This window comes from Gekko japonicus, unplaced genomic scaffold (assembly GCF_001447785.1).
Source record: "Gekko japonicus isolate JY-2015 unplaced genomic scaffold, Gekko_japonicus_V1.1 scaffold72, whole genome shotgun sequence".
NCBI classification, from domain to species: Eukaryota; Metazoa; Chordata; class Lepidosauria; order Squamata; family Gekkonidae; genus Gekko; species Gekko japonicus.
Window position 1 is genome coordinate 449328 of NW_015168046.1, and position 22489 is coordinate 471816.

At 43.0% G+C, this 22489-nt stretch overlaps 1 protein-coding gene across 1 annotated transcript in view; it reads right to left on the reverse strand.

The window, feature by feature from the left end:
• The window catches only part of CXADR (coxsackie virus and adenovirus receptor), a 49517-nt gene extending 40286 nt beyond the window's left edge, over positions 1–9231 (reverse strand). Inside the window, exon 1 of the mRNA XM_015414277.1 lies at positions 9118–9231. Coding sequence (XP_015269763.1) covers positions 9118–9172 — 55 coding nt within the window. The 5' untranslated portion in view covers positions 9173–9231. The remainder of the gene's footprint in view (positions 1–9117) is intronic.
• Between the last annotated feature and the right edge of the window lie 13258 nt (positions 9232–22489).

The following is a 22489-nucleotide window of genomic DNA, read 5'->3' on the forward strand; positions in this document are numbered from 1 at the left end:
TTACTGCTGGGGCAGGCTCCCTCGTGGCTTTAAGCACCCTGCAACTGCTGCTGCACCTGACAGACAACTGCCTGTCAGGTGTAGGAGGGGGGAGCATGTTTGAAGCCATAGGGAGGCTGGGCCAGCAGCTTTGCTTCACCTCACAGGCCACTCCTGATTTCCTCAACTGTCATTAGCTCTCTGTAGTCCCCTGTAACTGTTTGGGGTTTTTTTACCTCAGAACACTGAGCTCTGCAGCTGACCAATCAGAGAGTGGGGGGGTGCAAGGAGGCATCCGCCTGGCAGCCACATAAGAATCAGTGGGGGAGCACATTTTACCCCTTTTAACCCCCTTAAGGGTTGAATTTCTAAAAATCACTTCTTAGTGAGCATCTACGCCACGGTAGGAGCGCTCTCCCCGAATTTGGTGTTTCTAGGTCCAGTGGTTTGGCCTGGGCATTGATTTTACGGTGAGGGGACTTTCTTTATATATGTATATATATGGGTGCAACTTACTTAAAGTAATTTTAAAACACATAAGATATGCAAAACATACAAGGATCATGGGGAAGGGGGGGCTGCATTTTCCCTCTACTCCCCTCCGCCAATTCTACTTTTCTTCTTTCCATGATCATGGTTGCCTTCATAAGAACATAAGAGAAGCCAATATTGAATCAGGCCAATGGCCCATCTAGTCCAACACTCTATCAAACAGTAGCCAAAAATACCAGATGCCATCAGGAGGTCCAGCAGTGGGGCCAGGACACTAGAAGCCCTCCCATTGTTGCTCCCCCCAGGCACCAAGAATACAGTGCATCACTTGTCCCAGCCTGAGAGTTCCTATCTATACCTTGTGGCTAATAGCCACTGATAGACTTCTGCTCCATATGCTTATCTAATTCCCTCTTGAAGCTGTCCATGCTTGTAGCCGCCGCCACCTCCTGTGGCAGTGAATTCCATGTGTTAATCACTATTTGGGTGAGGAAGTACTTCCTTTTATCTTCAGCCTCTCTCCTTCCGTACTTCCTTCTCTCCCACACACCCACATTGTTGTACTAAGAAAGGAGAGAGTTGTAGAGCCAAGTCAGTAATGCTGAGTTAAGACACACCCACAAATACCATTACGTCTCTAAAATAAGTACATCTCCAGCTAGAGCTTCCAGTTTCCTTCCTGGGCTGCTTCTCCTTTCTACAAGAAGCTCATTCTTCTACATTGTTCATAGGAATAGAATTTACAAAGTCATGCTCTGCTACCAAATCAATACAGAAGACAAACAGGAATCTTCTTCATTCAACGTGGGTGATCTACTACTGAACTACAGTCTCATCTCTTTCACCATTTTTCTTCACTCTTCCTACCTGACCTGGTTACATCTACACATTCCTTTTATTCTTTTAGTCTTCCTCCACTCTTCTTTTTTTACACTGCTCCATTACCTCCTTTCCTGGCCCACACTTTTGTGTCTCTGTCCACACAGACTATTCAGCTGTAAAGAGTCAGGCACTGTTCTCATGGAACCTAGATCAATTATTAGATTTTAGGGATCCTTAATGATATTGATAAAACAGCTTCCATTTTTTAATCATGATATAAACACTTCCAATGCGCAAAGCCTGAAGATAGGTTTACGTTCCTGAACCCAGTGGTAGCAAGCATACCAATATAAAATACCAAGAAGGGAACTCATAAGGACCTGGGAGGGGATCTCATTTTCCCCTGCCCCACTATTTTCCCTTTCCTGAAAGCCCCCATAGCCTCACCCCCTTTACTGTGTCCTTCGCTCCTTTCCACCCAACAGCCAAGCTACTTTAATTTCCCCTCATCTTCAGCTTTTCTTCCCTCCCCTGGAAGCCAGGAAATCTCTGGGATGATTGTGTGGTGCTGGCCACCAGGCCCAGGTATATTGTAAGGAATTGTAGGGAGGACATCTAACTTTCCCCTATACCCCCCTCCCCACATTACTTTCTCTTTTCCTCTTCCTGACAGCACCCTCTTCCCTTTCTTCTCTTCTCTCCTCTCCACCCACCTACATTATATCTAAACTTCAGCTTCAGATATTTATTATTGACCTTATTTATACCCCATCTTTCTCCACAATGCAGATCCAAAGCAACTTACAGCATCCTCCCCCTTTTTATCTTCGCAACAATTCTATGAGATAGGTTAGGTTGAAAGTGTGTGATTGGTCCAAGATCACACAGTGAGCTTCCACGGCAAAGTACGGATTTCAACCCGGATCTCCCAAATCCTAGTGTGAAACTCTAACCAGTGCACAACACTGGCTTTCATGAAGTGGCTAGTGTTGGAACAGAAGCACGCAGCCAGGCCAACATGAGTCACGTGGTAGGAAGCTGCCTGTTAGCTGCAACCATACCCAGTCCCAGTCAGGGCCGGCTCCAGGGTTTTTTTTTGCACACTAGGCGAGGCTACCTTCTGATGTCCCAGATGTGTTTTTGTGCTCTGACCTATTGACAGCACTTTTTAATATTGGAAACACAATACTCCCTCCAAGCTGTGGAGTCTTGTGAGCAAAACTTCTACTTTGTGTGCTAGCAGCATTAAAGTCGTGAGCAGGTGATTTGGCTACTGCATAAATTAGTTTGCTCTGGAGCCATCCTTTCTGAGCTAAGACAATACTGTGTGAGCCAGAGGCTAAAAAACTGTGAGCAAATCTGAATGATTCAAGAGGGCTTTTTTCCACACCATCCAGTTTCATCCACTAATTTTTTTCTTGTCGTTGAAGACGCTGAAACTGACACCTAGTAGGGTTGCTAGTCTCCAGGTGGGGCTTGGAGATCTCCCAGAATTATAACTGATCGTCAGAGTACAGAGATCAGTGTGTGTGGGGGGGGGGGCTGCTTTGGAGGGTAGGCTCTATGGCATTTTACTCCACTGAGCTCCCCCCCCACACACAAAATATCCAGGGATTTGCCATCCAGGAGTTAACAACCCTAGGATTGATAGCAGCATCTCCATGCTGTCGGAGGCATGCTGCTCTTCCAAGATCTAATACCTTATGCCCCCCCAACTTGCAAGTAAACCTTCCCTGCATCTGGCTGTAAGGCTTTTCCCTGCTCCTGGGGATGAGAAGCTCTCCCTCTCTTCGGCAATTCAAAGGCTCCCCCCCCCAGAGCCTTTCTTCTTTTAGGCCCCCCTCCGTGCTCAGCCCCTCTAGCAAACAACTTTGCCTCTTTAACCCTTTCAGTGCGAGACATAAATTCGAATGCTTCCCATCCTGTTTCCAGCTCCCAGACTGGACTTCAGCCAGGCTGCCGCCATCGGTACCCTATGCTGTTCAGTGGGGCTGCTCGGGAGTAATCCCACACAGGACTGCGCTCCCGGAGTCTTAAAGGGGCCACTTTGTTGGTCTTAAAGGGGCCACTTTGTTGGTCTTAAAGGAGCCACTGGACTCAAACTTCGTTCTGCTTCTGCAGATACGGCTACCCCACCTGAATCTACACTCCCTGCCAGTCCGCCTGCCTTTTAATTCTGTCGTGGACCCATGCTTCAGGCATGCGAGCTCACCACCACCAATGGAGCATTGACTCTAGAAGCTTAACCCTGAAAATCTTGTTGGTCTCTAAGGCACTTCTGGACTCAAATCTCACGCTTCTACCAAGGCAGCAACCCACAGAACCCCCCCTCCTCAGCTGCACTCTCCAGGGCTTGCTCCTTCGGCTTTAAGCACCTTCAGTGCCCTTCGCTTGTTCTCTCCCCCCACCCACCACCCACCAGCTACTTCCAGGTGCCCGGCAACCCTCTCCAACCTCCGGGCAGTCTCTCTCCTCCGGGAAGGAAGGCGCCTGCTGCTCGCTCTCCTCCTGAAGGGGCTGCAGACACAAGCGAAGCCCGGCGAGGAGCTCCAGCAGGTGCGAGGGGGAAGCCCAGCGGCTTCGAGAGCCGTGGCGGCCAAGCGAGAAATGCGCCTCTTGCCAGAGGAAGGCGGTAGGAAGGCGGCACGCCAAAAAGGCCCCCCCTCAGAAATGGGAGGGAGGAGCGGAGGGGGGAGGCCTCTCTGTCGTCGTTCCTTCTGAGAAGCGCAAAAAAAAGGCAGGAAAGCAGCGCACCACACACAGCGTCCCTCAGAGCAGCTCTGAAGAGGAGGAAGGGAAGAGGCGGCAGCAACAAGGTGAGCGGAGCAGCCTGAGCTGAGCAGGGCTTGTTGAGGCAAGGTGAGGATGGTGGCGATGGGCGCATGGTGCAGGGCAGCAAGGAGTGCGCACACGAGTTGTGAGCAGGGCTTTTGGCAGGGGGCAGGGCGGCAGGCACCCTCCCCCAGGGGCCACCCTAGGCAAAAGTCTAGTGCACCTAGTGGGTGAGCCGGCCCTGGTCCCAGTCAGTCCTCCCTCAAAGGTCAAAACAGCCCTGGAAAGGGCTCTGCCTCTTACAGACAGAAGCCAAGGCTTGAATACTGGCAATACTGTTGAAGCTGCATTTGTTTCTTAAAGCTACAGGCTCTGCTTCTGTTATTTAGTAATTAACCCTCATGTTTTTGTTTGTTTTTAAGATTTCAGATTTTTGTAGAAACCTGGAGCTATTCTCAGATTTGTAGAAAAATTTGACCCCAGTCTCCAGACAAGTATCCACAGATGGGGGCCATGTTGAAAGCTAGATATATTGAGGCCACTGCAGAACACGTAAGTGCATTCATATAATTATCATGATATATATTTCCTTTCTAATCTGCTCACCTGGGACTTGCTGCTCAAGAGATAGTGCCCCCCCCTCGTTTAAAGCAAGTGTCCTTAGGGATGCACATGAACCTCGCCACAAACCTAATTTCATCCCAGACTTGGCCGGTTTGTAGTTCATTAGACCTCGGCTCATGAGAATGCTTCTCTCAAAATCCACCCATGAACTGCCATTTTTAACGAAAGCTCGGGGCTCCAACCCATCACCTGTCCCTCTGTTACAGCCAGGAAGAGGGGCTCAGCCAATGGGTTCTATGGTTGAGAGCCCGTGGACACACCCTCCCACCTCACTGTCAACATCCCTCTGTGCCATGAGGGTGAGAGTGGGGGACGGGTGCTCATCACCCCCTGTCCCACAGCCCCCATCCCTGTGGAATAAGCTCTAACTCCCAGCCCACTGATGCCTAGCTGTACTGGGGTTTCACCAGGGGGCTCAGAGGCCGAGCCTCTTTTGTCCAATGTGTTCTTGGGGATGGACTCAGAGGCAGAAGAGCTGTAAGTACTGCCAAAACCAGAGCAGTTGATAAAATAGTCTGCAGTGGAGGAATCTGACAGAGGTGAATTAGGTGGTGGGGGGAATGATCCAATAATTAAATTTTGTTGGTTCTAAAGATACACTGGACTCAAACTCTGTTCTGTTGCTTCAGACCAACACAGCTACCCACCCTAATCTTATTTGAACTATGTATTTTGTCCTCTAAAAACATATATTGGTATCCAGAGAAAGTGATAACATGGCAATACCACAGCAGGGTTAATATAGCACTTAAAAAATCCCTCTGTGGTTCAGTAATCATTTTTATTACTAGAAAGGCATGGGCTTTAATATTTTTATGAGGAAGTTCATTTTCTACTTGTGTCCTGTGCCCTTTGAAGCAAAATACTGTTTTATGACCCAACATAAAATTTTTATCCCGTGAGTAATGTTCCATCCAGACTCTTCTATCAACAATAGAATGAAACACTTCAACAGGAAACAAAAAGCTGTCCTAATAGTGCTGAAAAGCATTTATTTTGTATAACTTAACCACACAGGTGTTTTGGGCACTGCATCCTGTCTACTGATACAATTTAACAGCATAGTTGTACAATAACATTACAAACCAAAGAGATTCTGTTTTCTAAAACTGAAAGGTATATTACACTTATAGTCTCATTCAACAAATTTTAATCAAGAAAAAATGTCCATTTGTATAGTTGCAAAAATAGTAAACTTACACTTATAGTTCAGTTGCATATGCCATTAAAAAGTTACAAGTCCAAACATGACATAATGGGGAACACCTGCAGTACACATTTTATCAGTATTCCTTTCCTATCATCATTAACAGCTCTCAGGACAAGGCATACATCATTTCCAAAAAACGCTGCATCACCATAACTAATTCCAAGCAAACTCACTGAAAAAAAGTTTCAGAGGGTAGCTGTGCTGGTCTGCAGTAGAACAGCTAGAGTCAAGTCCAGGAGTACCTTAGAGACCAACAAGATTTTGGGGGTATGAGCTTTCAAGAATCAAAGCTCCCTTTGTCAGAGACAAGTTGGAATGGAGATCTTGGGAGTCAGAAGCCAAGACAACTCTCCAATACCACATTCTCTGAATGACTATCCTTAACAGGATTATGAAAGACTTACCCACACACATACAGGAATAGATCTATATGGACACACCACAATAACCTCAACTAAGCATTTAAAAAAAATCTTCTGCTCAAAATACACAATCCTGACAACCCTGGATGTGGAAGGTCAGTAGTTCAGCAGTTCGAGACCCGGGTGCCGCATGATGGAGTGAGCTCCCATCTCTAGTTCCAGCTTCTGCCAACCTAGCAGTTCGAATGCAAGAAATTGCAAATAGATAAATAGGTACCACTTCGGTGGGAAGGTAACAGCGTTCCGTGTGCCTTGGTGTTTAGTCATGCCGGCCACATGACCACGGAAACGTTTTCGGACAGCGCTGGCTCTTCGGCTTTGAAACGGAGATGAGCACCGCAACCCTAGAGTCGGATTCGACTGGCTTTCGAGCAAGGGAACCTTTACCTTTACCATCACTTTAGGGGTGTCTGGATATGTTAACTCTATTCTCAGACCCTATGTCACCAATGTCCCCAGTTATGTATGAGACTCCACAGACTTCCTGAGAAAAATACAATCTGTTCACAATCTTCCAGAAAACACTATTTGGGCCATCATGGATGTTGAGTGTACCTGATATTTATTGATGACATTTTCATAATTTGAATAGATAAGAAAGAAGCACTGGAGAAATGTTATGAAGCCTTCAGCAACTTCCTCCCCACCATCGATCTATGAAACAACTCACACAAGAAGTACATTTGCTAGACACCATTGTACAAATACATAATGTTAGCATAACAAACACTTATATCAGAAACCTACTGATTGCTAAACATGTCTACACACCTCCAGCCACCATCCTATACACACAAAACTATCCATTGTCTACAGCCAAGCTCTACACTACAGTTTCATCTGTTCTAATCCCTAATCTACAACAGACATTTCTGAAATTGCAATAACCTGCTGTAGTAAGAAACAGACCAACACTAACCATAACATCTCAGGTTCATACACTTGTTCATCTTCCAACATTAAATATGCCAACAAATGCCAGCAGTGCCCTTCCACTGCCTACATATGACAAATAAGTCAGTCCATAAGCAAAAGAAGAGACATAAATCCAACATTAAAAACTACCAGATTTAAAAACTAGAGAGAGAACATTTTAATCTTCCAAGACATTTCATTGCTGACCAAACAGAGAAGCTTCAAAGAGAGATACACCTTAAAGAGTAACAGATTTACCATGGCTTTATATGCATCCTGAGTACATTATATTACACACTCACAAGGAAATGCAAGGCACAGTATGTGACATTTCTCTGCAAAGTTCAAAGATGTACAAGAAACTATGCATTTTCTTTGCATAGAAATACTAGACTTGAACTTCACTGGCTTTTGATCCCACTGCTTACTACTTTCTTTTCTCTCTCTGAATATGTGTACAGTCTGTCCAATAAGGACACACTGTAGATACATGATGAAGTGGACTCTAATCCATAAAAAGCTTTCGGCACAATAAGACATTTACTGGGAAATAAACCCCACTGAGCGGAACGAGACTTATTCCTCAGTAAACATGTTTAAGACTACACTGTAAATCTACTAGAATTTAAAGGTGTCACAAGATCAACCTTGATTATCTTCTAAATATTTATTTAATTAAATATCTAATTAAACTACTACATTTCTCCCCAGTAAGAACCAAAGTGGCCTACATTATTGGTCTAGCCTGCTCCATTTCATCCATCTAGTGAGGCTGAGAATGACTAGGCAAGGTCACACAACAAACCTCTGTGGCACAGTGGGGATTTGGACATGGATTTCCCGATCCTAGTCCAACACTCTAACCATCATTCTACACTGGCTTTTAGAGAAGACAGGGTAAAACAGAAATTGCAAAGCGGCTTTCTCTTTTTCCCAGGACATTTTGAGCCCTACAGGCACTATCGGCTTTACTGTTCTTTATACAACCAAAACATTGTTTAAACCCTCTTTTGAGCGCTTTTGGCATTGGAGGAAAACCGAACACCTTTCCAACCCTGACACTTCCTTATTGTGCTTTAGCCAATCCACCACTTTACACGGATTTTAAAAGAAAATAACAAATTGGGGAGGGGGGCTAACACTTCTTCCCTGTTATGTGAACAAAGCCATTCTTCACAAAGAGCAGGCAACAAAGCCAGCCTGCCTGACGAGTCCAGCGAGATAAGGGGCAGCGGGGAAGGGCGGCTCAGCTACCCCCCCAGCGCACAAAACAAAGCCACCGACCTCAGCCCGGGTGAATCACCGGGGAGGGAGCGGGATGCCTCCGCTCCTCCCCCCACCAGGGAGGGCGTTCACATAGGGTCGCGATTCCTCTTTTGCCACTTCTCTCCCTGGCAGAGCTGGGGAGGAGCGGCCGCATCCTGGGATTCGGAGGGGGGGGGGGCGAAAAGAAGTCGCACCTCAGATTTGAAACCAAACTGTGAGGCGAAGGAGCGACTTCGTACCAGCCAGAGACACGAGCAACATTTTTTTCCCTCCATCACCACCCCCTGAGGGGGGAAAACAGCACCCTATCTGCACTACTTTTCAGACTACAGAAGGCTTTGCGCTTCCCAGCCGCGAAGTGGTTCCAAGGCAGCCACGTTCACAAACAGACCCACACACGCCTTTGTTCAGAAGCCTCCCACGGTCTCCAAGAGAAAGAGGGGCTCAGAAACTGACGGGGCGCACGGCAAGAGGGACTGAAAGACAATTACTCACGAGTAAATGGAGTCACAGCTTAGAAAGGGCCGGGGAGGGGGAGGGAAGGGGTCTTGGAGTTAGGGGTGCCCCCTTTAAAAAAAACCACACCAACACACACAAACAAACCACTCCACTTACCTGCACGGAAGAGCAAGAGAGTCCAGAGCAAGCGCAGCAGTGGCGACGACTCCATGGCGAGGAGAGCAACCGTCGGCGGCCACCGAGACACCAGCAGCTCCTGAGTGACTAATTCCCAACGGACACTCTCCGCCTCCTTCCCTGCACAGCCCAGCAGGTGAAACGACCGTCACTTCCGCCCGGCCACAGCCCGCCGCCCTCTCAGCTGTACGTTACACACAGAGAGAAAGAGCGAAGGGGAGAACCGTCCAACTCCAGCCCAAGAACAAACTCTGCTCACACCCAACACCGCGAAAGAAACTCCCAGCCTACCGAGTCGTACGAAACACCAGCTAGGCAAACGCACCCTGCCGCCCACGGAACATTTTCTCCTGCTTCATGAAAACCTTCTGAACAATGATTTAGGCGTGCGAATGCACACTGCTTACTCCGGATCCAATGTGGTTATGCCAACACCTCTTAACTAGTTTCATACTCAGCTTGCGTAGATGAAAATACCAGGATGTGTTTAGGTGTGCTCATACTTATGAAAATACCAGGATGTGTTTAGGTGTGCCCACGTCTACACCCCTAAGGTGTCGCACAAGGACACGAGGCTTTAACAAACACACGTACTCCTGTCACGCAGTCCTTAAACACGTTTATTTGTCTACTTTCTTCTCCGGTAGTAGGCAAGCGTAGACAATACAGCCATAGGCCATCTCGAAGACGTGCCTAACCCCGCTCGCAACTACACCCCTCCAGGGCCACGCCTTTCTCTGCCAAGTGGAAAATTTGCATGTGCACAATCCTGGCTCCCCTGGAGGAAACAACATCTCAGAGACCGGGAAAAACGTGCCCTTGCAGAGAGATTCCTTCATGTAGAGCTGTGTTACAGAGCAATCCCTACAAAGAGTTCCACTATGCTTAGAAGGATATAACTGCGTCTGCTCTTACACTGCCGGTCGCTTAACTTCCGTCCAAAATATTTCATTCACAATGTTTAGTGTCAAAAGGGGCAGCCCCTGAAGTGTGACGGGGAACCAAGATCTAGAATCTCATCCAGGCCTGCACGTTTCCCTCTGGCTTTACTTGCAGAAGAGAAAAGGTACTTTAGACATGATCTTGGATTTCAATTACCTGTGTTTCCTAGGTGAGTTTGTCTTTGAAATACGGGTTCAGGGGTAAAGATGGCTCATAACTAGTGCCCTTTACACAACACCCCCATACACACAAGCAATGCATTTGCAGGCCACTGCTTTACATACATAAAATTAACAATATTGGTTTATGCTGTTTGACACACTGTTATTAATAAGTATTACACTTTATTATTGTATTATTTTGATTTTGGGAGCCATCTTGAACAGGTATAGAGAGGTGGCATATAAATTTTCTTATATAAATAAATCTAGACATTACACCCTGGCCCAGCACTTTAACAAAATAGTGTCTAGCAGGGCTCTTTTTGAAGAAAAAGCCCAGCAGGAACTCATTAGCATAATAGGCCACACCTAACACCAGAAACTCATTAGCATATTAGGCCACACCCCTGCCATCACAGCTCATCAGCACATTAGGCCACACCCCCATGTTACCAGAAGTGTGGTTATCCAGCCACACACACCTTTTGCTTGTTATTCTGTTTACCTTGTTTGTTGTCAAAACCCAGGGCTTTTTTTGTAGCAGGAACTCCTTTGCATGTTAGGCCACACCCCCCTAATGTAGCCAATCCTAATGAATTTCTGCTGTTGGGCGTGGCCTATTATGCTAATGAGTTCCTGCTGGGCATGGCCAATTTGGGAGCCAGCCGGAACTCCGTTCCTGTGAGTTCCTGCCCAAAAATAGTCCTGGTGTCTAGTGGAGTACAGGGGCGTAGCCAGAAAATTTTGTTTGGTGGGGCGTGGGGAAATCGGTGTGGCCAGCCGCACCTCCTGCTCCTCTTGCAGAAGCAGCAGCTCCAGCTCTGCTGCAGTCTCTAATCCTCCTCTAGTCCTTTTGTTTGGAGAGACTCAATTCTGGGCTGCTTTTCTATGTGGGGGGGGGGAGATCTCCGACTCTTTTGTATTTTGCAATTTTATTTTATTTCTTTGCAATTTTATTTTATTTGCATTTTTAAAAAACTATTTATTTTTTGGCCCGAAAAAAAACGAGACTGAAGTTTCCCTGACTGTGCCCAGGGCCATTTTGGAAACCCCATGTTATGTATGGAATGGAATGAATGTATATTGAGCTTGAGTCTGATGTAAGGTATTGAAAACCAACCTATCAGAACCATGGAAGTTCTGGAGGGAAGCAAACTGATTGGTCTTTATGTACAGTATTTGATTGGATGTTATCCGACATGGGGGCATGGCTTGCCAAGCCCGGACTGTTTAAAAAGGAGCTTGTTGCTCTGTTGTTTGTCTCGTTCTGATTTCTTCTAACTTGTTGAATAAAGCTGTTATCACTGTTCACCTGCTGCCTCAAGTCTCGTATTCAACACCCCATGTGCATCTTACCCTTTAAAAAAAATTTTTTTTAATTTTCAAAGAATTTTTTTTTTTGTCTGAGGGGGTAGTACTAATCTGTGGGGCTCTTGCCCCCAAATGCCACTTGTGGCAGCAGGCCTGCTTTTGCATATGATCACAGTGCATGCCTCTGGGGGGGGGGGGGGGGAATGGGGAATTTTGCTGACAAATAGAAATAATTGATAGAGGATTTTTTTTTTACTAAATCTGCATCGTTGGAATGGGTCAGTGTTTTAAAATGTTAGAAGATTCAGTTTGAATTTGCAGGCAGAGATGAGTGGTATTTGTGTTAATCCGTGGAAGTCATATTGTTTCTCCGTTCTATAACAGTATACCTAATACTGTTATAACCATGCTGTGCTTTGAAGAGCCAAATAGTCTGTGTGGGAATGTCACAGTTAAAATTTTATGATAAGTACTTATTCAGTGTTACTTCTGGGCCTTCAGTAAGCAAAATTTGAAGAAAGTATTGCTATATAATAGTGTGTAAAATCTGCTGCAAACAAATCACTTTTGCTTTGGTTTCTATTCTCTTGCACAGGTGGAAATTCTACCATTACTCAGCAACTACCCCAATTTAACTAATTTCCCTATCACTGTCATAGCATATTAACATTGTGGCTTAAGCAATTGACTAACTCTGCCTTTGTCTGCCCACAGAATTACTTTAGTGTTAACCAGTAGTAATTTATTATGAGTGCAGTATTTAATAGTTCATTAAAGATGCTGCAACTTTGGGAGGAGGAACATGGCATGTATCCATATAAAGGCAGTATATATTCAAGCATTCCCAAGGAGTGTTATAGGCAACACTGCAGAGATTAGGGCAAAAAACAAATCTGAAATCAATAGCACCTCTCTTCAATGTTTGACTTTCATGATCATCTGTATCTACTGCTCTATAAGAAGTCTTAGAAGGTTCAGATGTATGAGTTTGGTCCGGAGATACTTAATTTCATGTTTGTTGCCTCCGCAAACTCCAGAGCACGACAGAAGACAGGAGGGCCTGGCATGATGTGGCCCATGGGGTCGTGAAGAGTCGGACTCAACTGTGCGACTGAACAACAACAACATGTATGGGTATGTGTGCATATTGTGTTTTAGATTACATGGGTTAATCTTTGGAGGCCAATTTGTCTTACTTTGGAGTAGAGATCTTTTGGTCTCTTCCAGGTGTGATTGTATTAAGACACTAACCAGAATTTATTAAGGAAAACTATTATGAGAAAATCTGGGGGTGAGGAGGGAGAGACAGATGAAATATCCGAATTAAAATCACATACACACAGGCACAAAAGCATGATTTAAGATAATATGGAAATGAAAGAACATTCTCCAGAAACAATAAGTAAATGTCAGCAAGGGTATTAAATCGTCTGAGAATATGTAAAATCAAACAAATAGCAAGATGATAGTATTGGCTTTCACCTGTGCATCTTTCAGCTGTTATTTTTAATCTAAAATCTGAGTTTAAACATATACATAACAGCAGATAATCTAGGATATCTGAAAAATGAAAAAAACCCTTCACAATTGATTAATTCGGTATATTCGAGTGTTCTTTTGCAACCGCCATTTCAGTTTGTTTGAAGTGGAAAGGACAGGGGTTGCCCTCAAGTAGGGCTTTTGGTTTGTTGTTGTAGTTGTTAAAATACATTGATAAAAAGCAGCACTGGGGAGAAAATGGCCTGAAGTTATTATTAACATAAAAGGGTTAAAATTAATCTTTTAATTACTGGGCAAATTGTGGTCTGTCTATCCCTTTCTAGGAATACCAAGTTTCTGTGGCTACTCATTCAGTCAATGAATTATAATCTTAGCAGGTGTAGTTCCTGTGTGCGTTAAGTGCTGCCAAGTTGCTTCCCGACTTATGGTGACCCTATGAATTAATGTCCTCCGAGATATCCTGTTGTTAACAGCCATTCTCAGTTTTGCAAAGTGAGGGCCATGGCTTCCTTGATTGAGTCAATCCCTCTCATGTTGAGTCTTCCTCTTTTCCTGCCGCCTTCAACCTTTCCTAGCATTATTGTCCTTTCCAGTGAGTTTTGTTTTCTCATAATGTGACCAAAACATGATAGCTTCAGTTTGGTCATTTCTGCTTCTAGGGAGAGTTCAGGCTTGATCATAGTCTAGAACCCACGTATTTGTCTTTTTGGCAGTCCATGGTATCTGTAAAATTCTCCTTCAGCACCACATTTCGAAAGAATCTTTCTTCCTGTCAACTTTCTTCATTGTCCAACTTTCACATCCATACATTGAAATGGGAAATACTAAGACATGAATTAACTTGGTTGCCAGCAACACATCCTTACACTTAAGGATCTTTTCTAGCTCCTTTATGGTTGACCTCCCCAGTTTCAATCGCCTTCTGATTTCTTGGGTGTCTTTTGGTGGATGATGGAGCCCTTTTGGTGGATGATGGAGCCAAGGTATAGAAAATCCTGAACAATTTCAATTTCTTCATCATCAACCTTAGAGTTGTATAATTCCCCAGCAGTACTTCCCATTTACTAACAAAAAGATATAGTCACTTGGTGTGATAGATAGATTTACCTGATGACAACCAGAATTCCCCCATTTCTGCTGAAATAATGAGTAAGTGAATGTGCCCTGGCATCTTTGGGAAATCATTGGTTACTGTAAATAAAGCTGCTGCTTTTACCTGCCAAATTTGAGGCTCTGTTTTCCTGCTAAAATTACAGTGGAAGCAGTAGATAGCTGTCATTTTCTCCAAGAGTACAACTGAAAGTACTGTTTACCCTTTTCAAAGGCACTCACTCAGCAGCTTCTTTTTAGATTATTTTCCTAAGTCAGACAAAACAAATGTTTGTATAAGGTTTTACTTATATTTTTAACGTTTTGTTTGAAAAGGCCTGTTTTTTCAACAAGAAACTGGTAGATTAAACACTTGTGGTTTGATAAATTAGATTCGTGATCAGTTCTAGTTATAAAACCTTCCTCTTGTGTAACTTGTTCATTTGATGTGCTCTTATGGGTTCAGGATCAGCTTGAACAATCAAGCAAAGCATTTTCTGAATAAATTATGTTTTGACATCTTAAGTCTTAATTTATATCAATTATAATTTTCTTTAAGAACGTAAGAACATAAGAGAAGCCAATGTTGGATCAGGCCAATGGCCCATCTAGTCCAACACTCTGTCACACAGTGGCCAAAAATACTAGGTGCCATCAAGAGGTCCAGCAGTAGGACCAGGACACTAGAAGCCCTCCCACTGTAGTCCCCCCCCCCCAAGCACCAAGAATATAGAGCATCACTTACCCTAGCCTGAGAGTTCCTATCTATACCTTGTGGCTAATAGCCACTGATGGACTTCTGCTCCATATGCTTATCTAATTCCCTCTTGAAGCTGTCTATGCTTGTAGCTGCCACCTCCTCCTGTGGCAGTGAATTTCATGTGTTAATCATTCTTTGGGTGAAGAAGTACTTCATTTTATCTGTTCTAACCTGACTGCTCAGCAATTTCATTGAGTGCCCACGAGTTCTTGTATTGTCAGAAAGGGAGAAAAGTACTTCTTTCTCTACCTGCTGTATCCCATGTATAATCTTATAAACCTCGATCACTCCTCAGCCATCATTTCTCCAAGCTAAAGAGCCCCAAGTGTTTTAACCTTTCTTCATAGGTTATCATTTATCATTTTATCATTCTAGTTGCCCTTTTCTGCACTTTTTCCAATGCTATAATATCCTTTTTGAGGTGTGGTGACCAGAACTGTACACAGTATTCCAAATGAGGTGGCACCATTGATCTATTCAGGGGCTGATTTGTTTTCAATTCCCTTCCTAAGAATCCCCAGCATAGCTGTTTTCAATTCCCTTCCTAAGAATCCCCAGCATAGCGTTGGTCTTTTTTATTACATGGTGTTTCATATACAGCATGTGGATATCTAAACATGATTTTCCATATGATTCTGTTTTTTTCTAACTTCTGAAGGCCAGTAGCCTATGTTAAGCATATTTTACTTCTCATAATTTGGATGAGTGTCCTTCTTGGTTGTGTGTCCTTCTGTTGACATTAATTATATATGATGAAATGGTTAATGAGGTGATTATACCCATGTAGAAAGAGAAGCTTTATTCTTGTTAAGATTGGTATTCTTCACGCTTATGCAATTTACCACTGCATAGCAATTTTACAAAATAATGTGTAGCATTTGGGGAAGCTAAAATCCATGTTTTTTAGACAGCATGGGTACCTAGAATGAATGGCAGAGTTCCGTCTGACTTGTAAGCCTAAATCTTTTGACTCAAAAGTGCTTGGATGAGAAATAACAGAGAAGCCTGTTATATTTGGTGCCAACTTGTCTTGCCTACAAGATAATTTACATATGTCACATTACACTGGCCTGACATCATTACAGACAATTCTCTCTGGTTCTGGATGGAATCCATTTGCCAATTTCCCCTTATTTTCCAGCTGAAATAGAAAGTGAAAGTGAGTGACAGGGACATCAATGTGAATTGAATAAAGAAACATCTACACTGCATATTATAGGGATTGCATGCACTCATGCTGCCATATATACTGCGTAGCTTATATGACTTCCATGTCTACAGGAATTGTATGACTTGCATGTGCATTGTCCATTTTTCAGGGTAGGAATTCGGGGGGGAGGCAGAAGTACTTGCCTTTCTTTATGAAGAAGCAGCCTGCAACAGTGAAACTACAGCATGGACACCTGGTGTATGGAAATTTCCTTGGAAGACAAAAAGAAGCAGTGATGTTTAGGCTTTTGACTCGGGAAATACTACTTTCTACTATCCCTCTGAGAGAGAGAATTGAACCTTGGTTATTTCAGGAAATGATGTATTAATATTACATTGCTGCAGTAATATCTGACTAAGCACCCCAGTAATTAGTATGGGGCAAGCATTGATTAATTTACCACCACAGTGTTTCTGTAGTTAAAGTGTCCCTGGCCAAAGTCCCCTCTGACACAGAGAGGAATTTCAGACAGGCGATATATTCCGGTTCAGGAACGGTTCCCAAATGGTTGCTAGTCTGACATTTCAGACAGAACCATTTAAGAACCGATTCACTACCAGAATATATTTCTACTTTCACACACAAATGCTTCTGTCCCATTCAGGAAATGGTTCTGAACCGTTTTACCTGTAAACCACTTCCAAGTAGTCTTCAGTTTCTTCTCCCGGATCCAAAACACCTTTTCCCGCCGTTTTTCACCCGCGCGGGCGATCTCTGGCTATTTTGTTTGAACATTCACTTTAGAGCGTTATAGCAACCCAATTGGAATGCCTGGAGTGTTGTGTTATAGCGCTATAGCGCTCTAAAGTAAATGTTCAAAAAAAAAAGGCTGGAGATCGCCCGCGCGGGTGAAAAACGGCAGGAAAAAGCGGGAAAAAGCAGTGCAGCCTGAAATAGCAAACCGCTTCAGATCCAGCTGTTTACCTGTAGGGGAAAGACATGTGTGAAATGGTAGCCATATACTGGTTTACTCCACAATGGATCAAAAATGGTTTCAAACTGGCTTAAAAAGGGTAATGTGAAATTCCTCAGAAGCTACAACCAAAAACCATACAGTAAAGGTAAGAATAAAGCAAAAATGCTTGTGTGTATGTGTGACAGAGACAGAGATCTTCATGATTGTAGAGTCTTCCCCCCTCCCAAAAGGAGTTGATTTCAATGGTTTGCCTTTTCTTGAAATGGACCATAATTTTTTTTAAAAAAGAAAACCTTGCTGTTGCTTTCTAAAATAGCACAGCCCAAGTAAAGCCTTTAAACACCTCCTACAGCTGTACATTCAAAGATGGACTGTGCAGTCTGCTTCCAAAACATTATGAACAGGTTGGGCAGGTTTCAGTATTGTGCTGTAATTACGTTAACTCTGGAAAGCCTTCTTCTGGGTTAAACAATACCTTATTTTACAGATAAGATTGTTTTAAAAGACCTCTGCAATAATTTAGAATGAAATTTCGTTATTTTTTTTCAAGCATTTATCATGGCAGACAATGAGAAACTGCTCAGATCCTTTCTATACATACCAGAAAGCTGAACTGAAGCCCTGTTAGAATAACTCATTGCTGGTTTTCTCATATTTGGATATAAACCTTTTTTCCCCTTGATATGAGATCTCAGAAAAGGAAGTGAAACCACTCTCTAAGTTACATAGATGTGTCATCATGTCTGTGGGGTACAAATATTTTCTTTTCTGTCTGCATGCTTCCCAGGTTCTTTTTTTTTCTTTTGAATTTTAACCCTTCCATTGCTTTTTGGGATGCTGAAAAAATAGTTCAGCTCAAATGCTCAGAAAACTGTGTAGGATAGGAAACCTAAATTCGTCTTTCATCTCACAAACTTAGCTCCACATTGATTTAAGGTAGGGCCAGTGTTAGGATGAATACATTTGGTGTACATGGGTGTAACCTTGGACAAATGTTTGTCTCTATGTCTTAGTATATCCATCTGAAATCTAATCTGGAGATTGTTATAAATTCAGGTTCATGTTTTGAACTACTGACAAAATCTAATCACACACAATATTTACATGTTCAATTATTATTTAAAATAACAGTGTAATTAAAACATCCATAAACCAGAGCACTTCTTTAAAACAGCATCTGTAAACTCTTAAGAAATAATGAAAACCACCCACAAATAAGATTAAAATGTATTTGAAGACAGGTGATCATAAAATTCAACTAAGTTACTTTAGGTGGGTAACCTTTCCTGATTGGACAGTTTATCCACTGAGAAAGCTCTGAACATGATAGTGACCCAATCAGAGCATACTCTTGCAAAAGAGCCTGTTTAGAAGATTTCAGTGTGGGGCTGTGCAAAGAAGAGGAGGGGGTATTCAGAATCACAAGGCCTAAACTATGGAGACTTAAAAGGGGGAAAATGCACTCTGGACACTTGCAATATTTTTCCAGTGCATTTTGAACCAGGTGTCATTTGTAAGCATTTAAAGGGGAGTCCTGTGTAGAACATATTAGTGCAGTGCAGAGTTTACCAGGGCGTTTGAAAAAAACAAAAGGTCTCAATCATCAGTGAGAGGGCACAGCTGTCACATCAAGTGAAGCTAGGAAAGGGCACTCCTGGCCACAGACATCACCTGAAAATTGCAACAAGATTGGATCCAGGAACACTCCCAGTCTGTATACCTGTTTCTTCAGAGAAGTACAATCATCCAGAGGAGACTGTCTGCCTGCTTACTATACTTACTGCACTAGAGGCCACCAACCATGGTCAATTTATCTGGGCTCATGTTACACAATCCAATTCCAAACAACACTTTAGGGATTTTACTCTGTCTGTACAGCACTGCATTCGTAAATTAGATTTGTTGTCCATTTATTCTTAAGCATAATTGAAAGTGTTTCTTTAAAAAATACCTTTGAAGTCTGTATAGTTTAGGCCCTGTGATATTAAAGAAAAATGATGACGTAGTTGCCTGTGATTGTCATAGTTATAACACGAAACTTCAAATCCATGTATGATCTCTCCCAGTGAAATTATGTAGATATTACAAAGGGTTAAGGACAGAATAGGCATCTCATGGTAACCTTATCACTACCTCTTGCTACCTACCAGACAAGTGGAAGCAGAAACACAGAAAAGTACCACCTTCTACTTCCAGCCCTACCTAGTGGTTCAGAAGGATGTCACAAACAGCCACAGAGCACCAACAAGGACAGACTCCCTCATTTGTCTCCCACTGGCCATTCACCATTATAATCAAAGTAGTGTCTGAAAGCCGATTGAAACAGGTCAAGAAAATCAGTTTCTTTGAGTGAACCTTGAGCTGGCTAGCCATTATCTCTGCACTATCACTAGCTTGCCCAAGAATAAAATAGGCTAGTAATTTCCTACAATTTCCATATGATCCAAGGAAATGTCTATTTTTGTTTAGGAATCACCATACAAAGAACTCTTTAAGAGGACTAGGAATTATTCCTTTTCCCCAAAAGGGTTGTTTATTATCAGCCCAATAGACCCAACCATTCTCTCTCAGATAACTAGAATAAGGGTAAAGATCCAGAGCACATGCTGTTGGCTTGACAGCTAAAAGAACCAAGGCCAGATCGTCAGACTGCAGTAGCTGAAACTACTACAAGCAATAGCAGTAGGCAGAACTAGAGGACACAGGAGGTTCAGACAGCTGTAACATGAGTCTATGAGGGAGTCCTTGTGAGATATTTTATCCACAAAGTCAAAGTAGAGCCCTGTACTACTTGATAAAACTATCCAGAAAGGTCTGCTGGATGACGCAAAGCAGATGCTACTACTGGCCATATAAGAGGGCTTAAAATGTGCTCTGACTTGTGATCTGTTTTGTTTTCTTCTACATAGACTCCAGCTATTATGTCAGTCACTTCACTGCTTACAACTGCATATACCAAATTGCTGAACAAACTCTTGACAATGAGGGAGAGAACATCTTGGAGTTGCCCTTGTCAGTTGCCCAAGTGACTCCCCCATTCCTGAGGCCAACTAGGGTGATGATGGTTTGCAAAAGATGAAATAAAATAAAAAATAGCTCCTGGCCACTAGCTGTCTAGCTGTGAGGCATCTGTGTGCCTCACTGAAGAAGTCTCTTTAATTAGCAACTGGGTTGAAATTAATGCAGTGGCTTAGGATTTGATATTTATTTGTTTTGTATATAGCTATACTTCACTTAACAGGATTCTTTATAATAAATAATGGTAAAAGATCAATCATATAAAGAGAAGCATTAAAATAGAGCTTAAAAGCCTCCCTAAAAGAGTTCAAAAACAATAAGCAGCAACAATCAAACAAGTAACAAAAAGTCCTAAACAGCAAGCTAAACAGGGCATCTGGACATAACAACCAAGTAAATTACACACACACACACAATGTCAGCCTAAGGTTGCCAACCCCCAAGTGGGGCCTGGAGATCACCAGGCTACAGAGATCAGTTCCCTTGGAGAACATGAGTGCTTTAGAAGCTGGATTCTTTGGCATTATAACTCGCTGAGGTCCTTCCCCAGGACCCGTCCCTAAATCTCGAGGAATTTTGTAACCCAGAGTTGGCAACCCCATATCATCCCTTTACAAATGTCCAGGCAAACAAGGAGGATTTAACCTGATACCAAAACGTTTGTAAATCTGCAGTCACATGGAGAATTACAGGGACAGTGTTCCATTAACAAGACGCTTCAATAGAAAAGACCCTTTCTTTGGTGGCCACCTAACCCATTTCTGAAGGCTAGGCAACAGGGAACAAGGCCTCAGATGGTGATTTTAATGTACAGGCGGGCTCATGTGGGAGCAAGCAGTCCCTTATCCTGTGATAATAGGATATCATATCCTATGATGCTTATTGCCCATTAAATTCTTCATGAAGGAGAAGAAGAGGAAATATAGCTGGTGGTGGCGCTCAGCATTTTCTATATCCTAACAGATTTAGGTGCTCTGTGTGTGACTCTGTGCCTGATATCAAAGGACAAGCAAATCCTTTCCCTTCATTTCAAAACCTTAAATAAAAAAATGAAACAGAGAAAGCATTCCAATTATTTGAATAGTGCAATAAAAATGAATTAGATTGGGTTCAACAGTTACTAATTAAAGCATAAGGATGCATGAAAATAGAATAGCTGAATATAATGAGTTGAGAAGGCAAGCATACATCAGCCTTTTTGAAGTGTTCCCTGAGGAGTAACTAAATAAAAAATCCAAAAATTCAACTGAAGAAAACAATTGTTTAGCTTATATAGCCTGCAGGGGCCATTTGTATTCAAATCAAATGGATGCCAGCTCAGTTGTTTTAGGTAGTCAGAGAGAGGTTGAGCTATAACTATTCTTTTTCTTAAATATTCATATTTGTTTATTTAGAGAATGTCCTTCTGTGAAGGTCCTCTGTTTCCTTTCATTGGTGTTGCACTGGTTCTAAAGTAGGATTTTTCAAGAGCACATGATGTTATATAAGTTGTACCAGTCTTTGGAATTCTGGAAGGAAAAGAGAAAGCCAGACTTTGACAAGCTGGATATGAATCAGGAACAAATGCCTCTCTTAGAAAATGCTTTTAAGGAAAATGTTAGCCCGTTTAGATAGTTCTGGATTGTAAACTTAACTATGTAGGACTGCTGTTGAGACTGACCTGGAAACTCCAACTGATCCAGAATGCAGTGGCGTGGGTCCTCATGGTGACTCCACACATGGCACATATCCAACCTGTGCTGAGAGAGCTGTACTGGCTTCCAGTGGAGTACCAGATCAGGTACTTACCTTTAAGGCCATCAATGGTGAGGGACCCACGTATCTTTGGGACCGCCTCTCCTGATATACCCCCCGAAGAGCACTGCCCTCACTTGATAAGAACTTTCTAGTGGTTCCCAGCCTGAGAGACATCCGGCTGTCCTTGATCAGGGCCAGGGCATTTTCTGCCCTGGCCACAACCTGGTGGAACTCTCTCCTGAATAACTTCCATGCCCTGTGGGACTTAATGCAGTTCCACAAGGCATGTAAGTCAGAAATGTTCCACCAGGCGTTTGGCTGAGGACAGCAACAATTCCATCTGGCTGGCACTCCTGATTTTTCCCTGTCTCCCCTCACACGAGGCGGTGGCATATTTCTGGCATTTTTATCGCCATCTACTGGTTTACAAGCTAATATTGTTTTAAATTGTAAATATGATTTATGAATTTTATTGATTGTGAATTTTGTAAATGGTTCTCTTTGATGTATACCACCCTGACCCCTATTTTATAGGGAACGGCAGTTTAAAAATCTAATCAAATAAATGTTTTTATACCAGTTGAACTGCTGTGGTTCTTCAGAGACTCCTGGGAACCGTAAGGTAGTGAATGTAGTAAGATGTCACTATCTTACCCATTCACTTAACTAAAGTCTTCCAGAGAGAGGGGATGGTGTAATTTATTTAT